The sequence below is a fragment of the Laetiporus sulphureus genome (assembly GCF_001632365.1).
Source record: "Laetiporus sulphureus 93-53 unplaced genomic scaffold LAESUscaffold_6, whole genome shotgun sequence".
Taxonomy (NCBI): Eukaryota; Fungi; Basidiomycota; class Agaricomycetes; order Polyporales; family Laetiporaceae; genus Laetiporus; species Laetiporus sulphureus.
In genome coordinates, this window is record NW_024468515.1 from 769,340 (window position 1) to 781,886 (window position 12,547).

Consider the following 12,547-nt stretch of genomic DNA (forward strand, 5'->3'; position numbering starts at 1 on the left):
AATATCATAAACATGCAAGATATGAGTCCGTGATTACTTAACGCCATACATATGCAAAGGAACGTGGAGGTCTGGACCATCAAGAACGAGTGGTGCGGAACAATGCCAGTAAGTAGTCGAAAGCGCCGGAGTCCCTAGAAGACCTTGTTGACTTGATGCTCGGAGAGCTTGATATGATAGAAGCCTGAGCACAATATTGGCGTGGTTTGTCATTTTTCAATCGAATGAACGTGCTAATAAGGAGGTCGTACAGATGGAGTGCTGTCTGTTCGGCGCTGGAATAGCCGATCCCAAAACCCAAGGTTGCGGCTCAGTGTAGTGATTGATGGCGTTGCGACGAGCTGTTCGTGCTTCATGTGCTGATCGCCGATACTGAAAGTATAAGGGCGTTGAATCGTGCGTGAGTCGTCTCGTTTGGCCCGTGTTGGCGCGTCAGTGTTGATACCCATCCAGTCGTCGGCGATAGTATTGCGGGCGTCCGATTGTCCAAAGTCCCCAAGATTCTCATGCAATTGTGGTTGCACGAGTCTTTTATTGCATGATGAAGTATTCGCGTGATGTTCAGGGGTGTCATGCGAAGGGTGTTGCAGTGCCGGTTCATAGTCTCCAATATTTGCGTCCTGCAAGTGTAATATGCGATCAGTTAGTGTGATGCTTATTGTGTGCTTAGACCAACCATCTGATGGACAGTAGGGTGATATACCGTGGAAAGCTTTTCCCGGTGAATGATTGAAATCTCGCGGTCATTTTCGACCTCTGGCACGAGATCTTTCATTTTTTGTGCGCAGCCTGCCGAAAACCTACAAGTAATGTCGTCGTTGAGGACGCCTTCGATATCTTGGACGCATGCTGAGAGGCTGCCGAGAGCGTGCAACAGTTCTCTGTGGCCAATGGACCAGTAGTTGTCTTCACTGTCTGCAGTCAGGATTCGCGTATTAATTGCTCTCGATAGGTTGGGGAAATCAATATCGGCATTGTCCAGGTTCTCCAAGCATGTGGCAAAACGACCGCTGCTTACGTCAAAAGAGGAATTACGGCACAACGCTGGAAGATGACGTACTCTATTGCAGTCAGTTCTTCCTCAGAATCTGTGCCAATGAGGTCATCGATGAGTTCGGGGAGTAATCCGTCGTAACTGCAAACTGCAATCAGATGCGACATGCCCACACGCAGACGGTGGACATACTCGTCATTCGAAGGCTTTGCAAGATCGTCATCGTCTTCGAAGAATGAACGTATTACCTGCTCACTACCGCAAGAAGGCATTCTAGGCCAGCAACAGGAACGATTCAAAGGAACAAACGCACGGATGGTGAATCGTGGCGCTCGGGCTTGTGCTGTCTTCCTGCTGCACAATGGTCTGCATGGTGCTGGTGTCTTCGGGATTCTCGTATTCTTCTTCGAGGAGGTCCAACTGTGCTGTGAATTTCTTCGATGGGCGTTGTCTCTGAGCTGTCTCTAGTCTCTTCGCCTTGGCTGCAGAGCGCTTCTTCAGCAGCTCCGCGGCGGAAGGCAGTTTGAAATCGATGGTGCGGCGACTGGCGAGTACCTTCGGCTCGCAATCTGGGCTGAGGAGGTCGTTCTTCGAGAGCTCGGTGGTGATAGGAATGATCCCATCGGGGGTAATGAACTGCTCTAGAGGTGCGGAAGTAGGACGGGTGATGACGATGGCCGGAGGGTCGGCCTTCTCGTCGTCGGACTCCTGGTTAGTTTCTGGGACTGTCGGCTGGACAGACGGTGAAACAGGAGACGGAATGGTTTCTGGGATGATTGTTTCCGCGGGCGGCAGTGCAGCCGGCAGGGAGGTTTCTGCGGCGGGATGCTCTGGGCATGACGGCGTAGTCGGTGGAGTGGTGGGCATCTCATACAGAGGCCATGGGATGGCAGCAGTCGCCTTTCCGGCGAGCATCTCCTTGACAAGGACGTGCAATGGGACCCCGTCCTTCTCAGGTACAGGGGGAGGAATAATTTCATCGGGCACTTGTTTGTTGTGGGGAGTGGCTGCGGTTGCCTCAAAATGCGAACTATGGATCAAACAAGAGCACACACCCTGTTTTGGCTCTTCCCCGATGCTCAAGGTTGAAGCATCATCGCCGGAGCGGCTGATGCTGAAGGATCTGGCACTGGCTGCGGGAGGGGTGACGGGGAGTGGCTTATCGTTACTGACGCGTTTGAAAGGCGGGCGTGTGGACTTTGTTGGGGACTGGAGGGGACGGGAAGGACGAAGAGTCAGTTTGACGGGGGCGCGTTCCACTGCAGGCTGAACGCGTGCGGAAGATGTCCTAGTCGGTCTGGCGAACGAGGGGACTGTGTTCTCCTTCCCGACTTCAGGGAGTGAAGTTGGACGAGGAGAACGGGTCGATTTGTTCGCTGCCGTTGAGGCCTTGGAGGCAACCGGAAGGGACGCGGTGCGGACATGCTGGCGGTAAAGGATAAATGATCTTTCAGCTATCGCGAAAACGGGCAAAATCAAGTTCACCTTAGAAGCAGCGATAAGGCCTTGCCTCTGTGGGTGCATGTGAGTAGCCAGATCCAGAGAGTCTCGTGAATGCTGACCTTCGAGGCTGGCTGTGCGATGTTCCCAGTTGTGACAGTCCTAGCCACCTTGGCAGCATAGGTGGCGGAAGGACGTGTGTGGCGGAGGTCTGGGACGGTCCTCGACGGGAAGGTTGCCACGGGAGGTACAGGGCGAACAACGCCCGACTTGCCACGAGCAGTACGCGGAAGAGCGGGTGCTGGGCGAGTAGGCGTAGGACCACGCACGGGAGCCTTCTTGACAGGCGTCCCAGAGCCATGGCCCCGAGGGTGGAGCGACTTGGGGTTGCTGGAGTTCGACATCGATGATGCTGACAGGACGATAGTGATGGTGTTCACTGGAGAGATTAGAACGGCACCTGGATAGCCATGATATACTTCGTCGGAGGGCTGACACTGTCCCCTGCATAGTGTCAGCACCAGCGGTGGAGATGGCAGCCTCACTGTCTGCCTCATCAATTCGATGATCGACCGCCGCAAGCCTTAGTCGCGATCCAAATCGATCGATTGGGAAGGATGATACTAGTGCGGCGGATTTTCCAGTCATCCATTCACGATCAGCAAGAGATGAAGGAATGTCACAGAATTTGCTCATCTTGAAACCCATCGTATGCATAGGAAAGCGACGCTCTTTCCGTAGTCCGACTTCGCATGTTTTTAGGTCGAATGTCAGTACGGATTTATGAGAACTGGCAATATTTCTTCATTTTTGAAAGCCGTTGGATGTAATATTATCTTTGAGATGAATATGCTAGAGACCCATTACCAGTTCATGCAAACGCACAACTTCAATCCGAAGTCAAAATTGTTTCTTTTGTCCAAGTCAGTTTCAGGTACATTCCAGACATTGCTACAACAATTGCACTTGTACAAGCACGAATGGTGTACAATGCGATTGCAATCGTACAACCGCTACAGCGAGCGCACAGCAAGCACTTAGATGTGGCAACCTCCGCGAGAGAGGAAAAAAGCAAGACCCGCGTGATCAGTGGCGCGAAAACGTTTGCTAGCCTTGTCAACCTATGTAGTCGCAGAAAGTGATTGCGAGATCGACCTTCAAACAGATTGGATAACAGCTCTGTACTGCAGTCTAAAGGGCGCAACCTACGTTGTCAGCGGAGCATCCGACCTGCTTGCCCGTCTGGTCAGGCTCAGTGAATGCCGTAGAGCAGGAAGCGGAAGTGCCTGTCGCGGTAAATGAGCAAGCGCTCGCCTAGAGCTGATATCTAGGTAGAAACTCACAGTCTGCACCCGCGCCATCGCAGCCGTTGTAGCAGCTGTAATTCTTCCCGTCAACCATTGAATGAAGTTACCACGCGAAAGCATCGAGGCTTACCCGAATCCGGCGGCAACGTTGAACTCGTGACTACAAGCCCAGATCAGGACTGAGAGACATCGTTTGGGATAATCGGTCACTCATGGAGAAGTCAACGAGATGTCGGCGCTGCTGTAGCAGTTCACAAGGCTTGCTTCTACGAGTGTGCAATATTCGCCGTTGTCACCGCAGCCGCCCGAAGAATTCAAATTAGCAATAGAGGAATATTGTCCACTTCAGAGTGACTGACCGGTTTGCAGGTACCTGTGACGATTTCGTTTCAGTGAGTGTTGGCACCAACATGTACTGCATACATACGCGATGAGTCCATCCAGAGCACCATCATACGTGTATGCACCGCCCGTCGACAGAACCGCACCGCTCGAGGACCTCAGGTAAGGCTATACGTCCTGTCAGGTCTGAAGGACAATATATACGATCGTGTATGCACCAGCCGTCCCCGTGCCGCAACTGATCACGCGTTCGTCATCAGTGACTAGTGTAGCAAATATACTATACTTGAAATCTACTTGTTCGTGAATGTAATAGTGTGCGTCTCCGCGTTGACCTGCACGAGGGCAAGAGCGACGGAGATCAGAATAACGGAGAGCTTGGGGAACATTGCTTGGGCGAGAATGGATGCTTCAGGATTCCAAGAGCGATTGAGAAGGGCTGGAGTGAGTCGTTGCAGGACCTGCTGGAGAGATCCCTGTACAGAGCATATTTATATGCGCCTACAATGGCCCTAGGGTCTCCACGAAGTCGACCTGGAATCAGACCAGACAGTAGAGCCTCATGGGACTGAGACACCCATCAACGGCGAGGATGACACGGCCGAACCGCTTGACGTGCCTCACAAGAGGCCCATATGCAACATCGGGCAGTGGCGTTCGCGAATGCCTCCCACTCGGCTGATAGCTGTGTCCCGTCGTCTGCTCTCTTTTGCAGGCCGACGGCTCCGTGGCCGAACCTATGATAATGGCCGTAATAATGACAGATTGTTGGCCCGTATGTCGGCATATGCGCATGGCGATGACGAGGTGACAACCTCAGAAACAGAGGTGCAGGCCTCGTCGGCTTTGCAGAGAGGTCCCGGCTGGCCCAAACACACAGCACATTGTTTTTGATGAGCTTGGGACTCACAACGTCTGACGGATGGCATGTACACACATGAATGGTGGTCAGGTCATTTGCCAGTTTGTATGACTGCCACTATGCTTACCGATTCTCACTATGCTATCTAGATCCCAGCATAAATGCGCATTCAAAGCAAAGAGCTGTGCTCAACCAGGATCATGACGCGTCTGCTCTCTGCTGGTAGCAATCCTTCGGGGAGAGACCCAAGCGCGTTGATTAGCCGGATCCGGAGACCTAGAGTTGCAAGACGAGGAGAACCACGCGGACATACAAGAGTGCAGCCGGTCACGTTGTCATGTAGCATCTATACTCGTCCATCAGCCCGCAAGATAACTCGGAGCATCTGGGCCTGATGGCAAGCATGAATGATACACTGTCAAAGCACCGTTTAAGTGATGCGAATGTCAGCGGCGGACCGGGAGCGTGAGGACTCAGAGCGCGCTCCTTGCGCTGTTGCACCCCCACGACCAAATATTCGCGTTGCGGTTTTCCCGACTATGAGACAACTAGAGATATTTGAATGATGAGCCGCGGGGGGCCCATTCAGTCAAAGATGAAGGCTCGAGCACGAGAAGGAACGCACTGTTCCCTGTCGCTACAATAACTAGTTGCCTGTTGTCAATGGATGCTCGCCCGCCACATGCGACCGTTTGATGAGCAAACGCCCTATCTGATCCGCATTCAAGGGACATGTGAGATCAGCTGCAAGTCGTGCCAAGATGTCGCGAGTGTCAGAACCGCTCCTGAATATTTCAAGAACATAGTGGCAGGGTAGTACCGAGACAGCGGAATGAGAATGACATCAAAACAGAGGGATTAATGCCGCCTTACTCCTTTGCGCAAGAACAGATGCTATGGTCGGGCCAGTGCGGAACTCGTCTGATTAACGCCCTCGTAGCTCACATGGCAAAGGGGTGTTTACAGACACGCATGGTACGACTTGAACGAGATCATCATCAAAATATAGAGTCTTTCTTTCCCTTGAGGTTGTTGCATCGATCACCAACAGAGTATCTCTATCATCAAGCCTTCAATTTCCGAGCTCAGTCTATGTACCTTCGCGTATTGGGAGTTGTTCAGCATTGCGACCCATAGCAATGGATCAGGGAACTATGTAGGAGAGTTTCGTCGCCGCATGTTCGATTGGAGATTGACCTTGATAGCCGAATCGGTTGTATCTTCCGGAATTCGATCGAAGGATGCAGCATCACAGCATGATGGCAAACATGTGCCACACTTGCCATCACTGATTCCCCGCCAAAGGGTCTCGTTCTCTTAGGGCCTTCGGCGATTCAACTTGGATTAACGTGCAATGGTTGGCAAGCGGCCGCGTATCGACTCACCACCATCTGCAGCTCGAAGGGCTCGCTCGCGCTGGAGAGCACTGTTCGCATTCACCATAGTCCTCAGGCGTGCAATAGGACTTCTGCCGATGCCGACTCTGGGCGTAGACTCTTAGAAGTTGAGCTTTGAAGAACGTCCCGCCCAATCGAAAGCGGCGCCATCAGCAGTTCGGCAGGTACCCACGGCTGCGCGGCCAAAAACCGGTAGAGTTCTGGAGAAATGAGAATAAGGAACTTCAATCAGCGATGGCCACCACATGGAGGCTTGCAGTGGCACGAATCGCAGCGGAGTGCAGCACGACCACGACCCACGTGATCGCGGCGTGTCTGTTCACAGCATTTGCTATCGCACACTTGGGTGGAGTTGGCGCGTCGGTGCCAGTTCCAAATAACAGGTGGGTGTCCAAATGTTCCATTACACAGGAGGCAGCCATAGGTAAGTGAGAATCACAGGTGGATGTGTGTACGTCTAGCTAATCTGAATTACGTCATGGTATAAGACTGCCATCCTATCACGGGTGCCGGCGAAGACAATGGGCTCTTTGATCATCACAGTACAGTCGTTGCAACAGAGTGCGTCGCCCATATGCCAAGACATGGCAGTGTCATCCGGTGAGTGCGTGCGAGTGGTATCGAAAAAGAGGTTCAAACACCCGCAATCGCAGAAGAATTGTTGCCACCTGGGGCAGCTCCATCACCGACAAGGTGAACTGGTGGCATCGTAAGAGGGCATGGTTGATTAACTAAAGGGAATCGTTCGAGCAGCCATCCAGATACAGACGATTCAGCGGAAGTCACACCAATGTGGTGAAGCCCATCGCAAGGAAAGTCGAAGACGGAAGTGTAGGGGGGCATGACAATGAACATCAATGAGCTTTCCACGCACTACACAGCCCATCCAATGAACGTTGTCCTCGTCCAACGTCGATGTTGTGTATACGCGTTAACTCCTGAAGTGCGTGAAAAGGAAGACGAGCGATGAGAAAAGGTAACGGAACATCGACAGCAACAGATCGAATTTGTTCATACCAAATGGATGTGAAACCGGTCCTTTTGACCTCGCACCGATATAAAGCACCATAATGCAGAGCAAGCATCGAACGAGATCCTAGCACAACAACAAAAGCCTCCAGCTCCTCGGTTAATACAAAGACTGACCGACGGGAAGCACCGCTGACGGCTGAAACGAATAAAGTCGAGCAGTGCGAACGCACACCGACAGTATCGATAGCCTCAGTGATCGCACCAAGGATAAATGTGACGAAAGCATTCAAAAGCAATGACAGCAGATCCTCTGCAGCAACGTCGTCAACAACCCGTCAGAGGAGATGCAAAAAACGATGCTCACCTCCACCGAGAAAATCGCCTAGCAATGCGCAGGACAGCAAAAGCGCGAGAAAAAGCGCAGCGATTTGTATGAACATCATATGTGGCAGCGAACAGCGTTGAAGTGGTTACACAGTGAAGATGAGGACAGTAGAGCCCGACGGGCTAGGGGACAGTCGATATCTCCTATGTCCAAGGAGAGCACATCCGCGCAGGGTTATGTAATGAAAAATCACGCCAAACCCAAAGGAGCGAATTTGCCAGTGTCAAGGTTACGTAAGCGTGCGCAATTCCTCAGTGTAAATGGCCAAATAACTTTCTGTTATTTGGAATAAGCCGTGACAGCAGGCGAGCGTAGCGTTATTACTATATATAGTAGTAGTTGGCGTTGTTTGGCCGTTATCCGTTAGTGGCTGAACGTCTCTTAGGACCTTACCCTCACGCCTTGAGTGTTACTATCAGTACGAAATGCCCACCCCTCTGTCTCTTCCTCCTGTCCCTCCGTCGGATCTAGCTGTCGTACACGTTGACGCACTTACCGCCGCACTTCTCAAGCTCGGCATCACTAACGTGTCTGCAACTACCCTCCTCGACACCGCCAAACAGGAAAGCGCGTCTAAGCAGAAACCTCACACAACCGCCGAAAGGCGCAAAGCGCTTGTGAAACGTGCGTGCTTTCAAGTCATTACTGTGGTCTTGTGAACTCATAGTACGTTTACCCTTGTACAAGTGGCGTCCCGGCCGGACGACAGCACTCTTGGCTCGGTCCCTCCCTACAAATCCGTTTTCGTAGAACACCCAAGCAAGCCGGTATCGTCAGACCCGAAATCAAGAAAGACGGCGCCGCCTGCGTGCTCTCGCACAAGAGACCTTTCCCGATGGTAAAATGCCCGATCTACACTTCTGTCTGGATCAACGAATACGGTGGCGCGGATAGGGATCTGCCTTTCGTTCATGCAACTATCGTTGTCACTCCGCTTGACGACAATTCGGATCATCCTCCAGAGCAGAGGTTTGAGAACATGTGGTGTTTGTGGGATACTGGAGCTCAAGCATCTTGCATACTCAGCAGCCAACTAGAGCCGCATATTCGAGGTGGTCAAACATCGGGACAGGCAATTATGTCAATCAAGTGAGGGACAGATTGTGCTTCATTGTCTAATAATTCAACATTTATCATTCTCGGGCAACATGTACATTCCTACTTGCTGTAACCAAATCTCCTTATTCATTCACATATGTTTTTCTTCACAGGTACTTTTGAACCGTGTTCAGTATACGATACAGCCGTACCGACTTGATCCGCAGCTCAAGGCAATACAACAACTTACTCTTTATTTAAAACTTGGACAATTTGCCCGTACGTCGTTCGAGACGGCAAGGTCAATCCCGACGTGCGCAACTTGCATTGCGTTGAGTCAATTGCAGATGCCAGAGTCGATCATCTACAACGCCATCGCGAGCGTGTTGACAGGATCGGCGTCCTATGCTCAGTCGGCGGCAAGTGCGATTAACGTCTTCTTCCTCGATGCTCAGAGTGGCATGCATCCGAGAATCTCGTACGAACAGGTAATTCGAGGTCCTCAGAAGCAAACTGGACAATACCTTGGTGTGCTCGACTTCCGCGGAATGGTCAAAGTCGCAAATGCCGTCTCACTCGCCGCTCCTTAACTCCAACCTCGACCTCCAGAACGGCGAAAAGATGCTCGGGTGGCGCACCTCAGAGTACTCTCTCGTCCTCCAGCAGAAGTCTCGGATCGCCAAAATGGTCCGCCGATGGACGACTCGAAGCCGAATGATCTGTCTTTCTCTCGATTGTATCGCGTCGATTGGACGAACAGCTCATTCGGCGAGATCTCCTCTTCTCCGACATCCAACGCCTCTCCTCGGTTCGTCTGGCATTCGCCCTGTCTGCGAGTTTTGTCATTAAACACGAATAACCTCTTCATCCCGTACGGAAACGACATGATCGGAAGACAACAGGGAAGAGAGCCCCATCGGATGCTCGTCGACCTTCCGCGGTTGCACACTTTGCGGCTGCGTACGTGCGATGGGCTGGATGATCCGGACGAGGCGTGGTTCACGGTGCAGCTCCCCTCTCTCCAGCGCATCGTGATTGAACGGCCTCTAGCTCTCTACGCTCTGCACGGAGGCTTCTGTGCCGTATGGACCACATATCACGACGCTGGAATTGGGTCGTCGAAACTCACGGTTCCTGCTTATCGACGCCATCTCCATCGCGCTCGGCTACTGTCCTAACGTCGAGACGCTCTTTCCCATATTAAGCACCATGCCGCCCGTGAAGAACCCGGAAGACCGACCCCGCGCAGAGTGGGTCCGCTATCGCGTGAAACACATCGTTCTGAACGCAAGCGTGGCAGAGGATTGTGATTACCAAGTCGGCCGGACGTGGATGTGGCTAGGCGATTTCGTAGATGCACTGTTTGGCGAACGTACACGTCTCACGGCGTTGGAGCGCATCACGCTTCAAGGACTGGAATAGAGGGAAGTCTTGCAAGAGGAAGCGTTCAGGCCGATCGCAAAAGCGATACAGTCCAATAGGATAAAAATAGATTGCGAGGACGATGTTACGGGGCAATTAGTACAGACAATGATATGTAACTGATAATCGCAAATAAACACCACCATGTCAGACGCCAGGATATAGATACAGTCAAACAAGATCAAGAAATATGAGGAGGGATAGACAGATAGACAGATAGACAGATAGACAATGTCCAGAAGCAACAAGTTTAGAAAGTTGCTTGTGAGCATGATGCGTAGCCGACGTCCTATACTTTCGCGCCTGCTGCTGGGGCCGGGCTACGCGGCGGCTGATCACACCGTATCACGAGCCAAACGTTGTTGCGTAAGATTCTACGAGCCCTTATACCCAGCAACCCACAACGTTAACGCTGGACTCCTCATTGCTGCATGGGGCATATGGCCTCCGGCCTCTCTCTGTACGATATTTTAGGCATCACACAAGACGCCTCGGCTGATGCAGGTCTGTCTCCTCGCGAAAACGCACTCATCTTGTATATCCTCACAGACGATGCAGTTCGTAAAGCTTACAAGTTGAAGGCACTCGAGACACATCCAGGTAAGCTAAGTCGTGTATGTGGGTATTGCACGGTAGTATTACGGTAGATTTCTACTAGACAGGCTACCGGCAGGAACTGGAGCGGCTGAAATTCGGGCGGCACAGGCGTCATTCAATGATGTAAGGACCACACATACTGTCATCCAGAATATTCCATTGATGTATGCGTCCGCAACCAGGTTAAGACGGCTTTCGATGTCCTAAGTGACCCGGCCAAACGACATGTAAGTCTCGTCCTAAAGTTCACGCTCAATAGGCGCCGATTGTCATTCGTACGTAGGTGTACGATAACGGGCTGAATTACATGCGCCTCCATGTGACATTCGACGAGGTGCAGAACAAGCTCGCACAAGAGAGGCTCTCCCGTGAACGCGCAGAATGGGCGAGACAAACGCAGCTGCGTGCCCAGGAGCGCATGCGAGAGCAGATCTACGCTAGCCAGAAGCGGTACGAAGAGTCCGTAGAAGAGGCGAAGCGGCGATACCAAGAGAAGGTCCAAGCAATCGAGAAGGAGCACTGCCTTGATCATGGGACGGAATTTCAGACGGAGAGCGATCTTCTGGAACCATCCTCGCCCTCGGACGGCCTTGCGGATGAGTTTCTGCAGGATCTCAGAAAGATGAATCCGGAGTGGGAGATGAGGAGGCGGGAGGCTATGCGCGTGAGTGACTATTCGAGGCAACAGTAATTTCAAACTCAACCTGCAGTCATCAGCGCAAAGCCGAAAGAATGCGGGCTGGGGATCGGATGAACAGAGAGGGAATCCGGCTATGAGGCTTGCATATATGTCCATTATTCTATTGCTTTCATCAATAACTGGTATCTGATCACTTTGTTTGTACACTGACTATGGACTGCTTGTTCTACGGATTTCCATGTATGTGCAGTAGACATTATCGATCGCCTTCATAAGGCATTGTCGCCATCATTTTATTAGCGGCGAGCATAGTTCGTTTACCAAGGCGTAGTCAAACTCACCTTACGCAGAAGTTCCCAACGCACTCAATCTACTCTTTGCAATCCTCCCTACATCCGCCACGGCTCTATCCAGCTCGCTCTTCCATTCCGAGCTGCCGATCTCAACAGTATTCACTGAATCGACCGCAGGCTCGTCACGGCTCAGTGATGGCTCCAATCCTAGCACCACTTCCATCTCATTTTTGATGACTGTTCTTGACCTCCCATTCACGAAAGTGATGTACCGCAAACCCGGATAGCGATGCTCATAACAAGCATTCAGGTGGGCAAGCCGTGCCAGAACCTCAGGCGGTGTCGCGACCGCAGCCTGTTCCTTGGCACTGAGGTGCGACAGACCCTTGACTTCGCCAATCCGCGGATGTCCTGCTATGAACTCCGCCCTTCGCTGATTGTCCCACCTCGAGATGACACCCAGAGCGGCATCAATAAGGTCAGAGTATGACGTGAGGGGCACACTCGATAAGGCGATGTGCGAGACAAGCTCTGGTGCGAGTGAAGAGTACAAGATGGGTGATGGTTCAAATAAGGTTGCTATAGCCTGCGCGAGTGCACCGGGTGCATCAGCGTTGCTGGAGAGCACGTCGTTGAACGGAGGTAGAACAGACATGTCCGATATCTGTGAAGAGGTATCACGGACGTTGGCCGGTGCAGCGTGTTTCACCCACTCACAAGTGTGAATTGAAACTCACTAAATTACGATACAGTGTACGAATTCGTTGATCAACGTCCCACGGAGGTCAAGACGAGGATCATGAGTGCTAGTGATGGCCCAGACGGTCTCGGTGTATGTACATATTTACCTATTCCTCT

General features: G+C 51.9%; 6 protein-coding genes across 6 annotated transcripts; 2 read left to right on the top strand and 4 right to left on the bottom strand.

Annotated features, from left to right (window-relative positions):
• Positions 1 to 533: 533 nt before the first annotated feature.
• On the bottom strand, positions 534 to 3,231 carry LAESUDRAFT_471938 (uncharacterized protein). The gene is made up of 7 exons (XM_040902601.1): positions 2,557 to 3,231; positions 2,480 to 2,506; positions 1,308 to 2,419; positions 1,187 to 1,249; positions 1,061 to 1,135; positions 805 to 1,010; positions 534 to 620 (listed from the first exon to the last, which is right to left on the bottom strand). Coding segments are annotated over exons 1-7 (1,920 nt in total). The 5' UTR covers positions 2,992 to 3,231; the 3' UTR covers positions 534 to 618.
• Positions 3,232 to 3,550: 319 nt separating this feature from the next.
• Positions 3,551 to 4,472, bottom strand: LAESUDRAFT_646002 (uncharacterized protein; the record flags this gene model as incomplete). Its single annotated transcript, XM_040903953.1, has 8 exons — positions 3,551 to 3,589; positions 3,644 to 3,720; positions 3,778 to 3,812; positions 3,872 to 3,901; positions 3,968 to 4,084; positions 4,169 to 4,251; positions 4,288 to 4,321; positions 4,381 to 4,472. The coding sequence occupies 8 exons, from the start codon at positions 4,470 to 4,472 to the stop codon at positions 3,551 to 3,553; spliced, it is 507 nt and encodes a 168-aa protein (XP_040767828.1).
• Positions 4,473 to 6,896: 2,424 nt separating this feature from the next.
• On the bottom strand, positions 6,897 to 7,574 carry LAESUDRAFT_722238 (uncharacterized protein). The gene is made up of 2 exons (XM_040908163.1): positions 7,360 to 7,574; positions 6,897 to 7,280 (listed from the first exon to the last, which is right to left on the bottom strand). Exon 2 carries the CDS (start codon positions 7,183 to 7,185, stop codon positions 6,976 to 6,978), a length of 210 nt encoding a protein of 69 aa, XP_040767829.1. The 5' UTR covers positions 7,186 to 7,280; positions 7,360 to 7,574; the 3' UTR covers positions 6,897 to 6,975.
• A 539-nt stretch (positions 7,575 to 8,113) lies between these two features.
• On the top strand, positions 8,114 to 10,159 carry LAESUDRAFT_748017 (uncharacterized protein; the record flags this gene model as incomplete). The annotated part of the gene is given in 7 exon segments (XM_040911498.1): positions 8,114 to 8,323; positions 8,367 to 8,421; positions 8,450 to 8,668; positions 8,710 to 8,788; positions 8,911 to 9,265; positions 9,347 to 9,768; positions 9,788 to 10,159. The coding sequence occupies 7 exon segments, from the start codon at positions 8,125 to 8,127 to the stop codon at positions 10,157 to 10,159; spliced, it is 1,701 nt and encodes a 566-aa protein (XP_040767830.1). The 5' UTR covers positions 8,114 to 8,124.
• A 379-nt stretch (positions 10,160 to 10,538) lies between these two features.
• LAESUDRAFT_722240 (DnaJ-domain-containing protein) lies at positions 10,539 to 11,688 on the top strand. Its single transcript, XM_040908164.1, has 6 exons — positions 10,539 to 10,663; positions 10,718 to 10,759; positions 10,818 to 10,879; positions 10,939 to 10,983; positions 11,040 to 11,420; positions 11,474 to 11,688. Exons 1-6 carry the CDS (start codon positions 10,600 to 10,602, stop codon positions 11,531 to 11,533), a joined length of 654 nt encoding a protein of 217 aa, XP_040767831.1. The 5' UTR covers positions 10,539 to 10,599; the 3' UTR covers positions 11,534 to 11,688.
• LAESUDRAFT_722244 (uncharacterized protein) lies at positions 11,531 to 12,456 on the bottom strand. Its single transcript, XM_040908165.1, has 3 exons — positions 12,407 to 12,456; positions 11,738 to 12,353; positions 11,531 to 11,663 (listed from the first exon to the last, which is right to left on the bottom strand). The coding sequence occupies exon 2, from the start codon at positions 12,342 to 12,344 to the stop codon at positions 11,739 to 11,741; it is 606 nt and encodes a 201-aa protein (XP_040767832.1). The 5' UTR covers positions 12,345 to 12,353; positions 12,407 to 12,456; the 3' UTR covers positions 11,531 to 11,663; position 11,738.
• Positions 12,457 to 12,547: the final 91 nt, after the last annotated feature.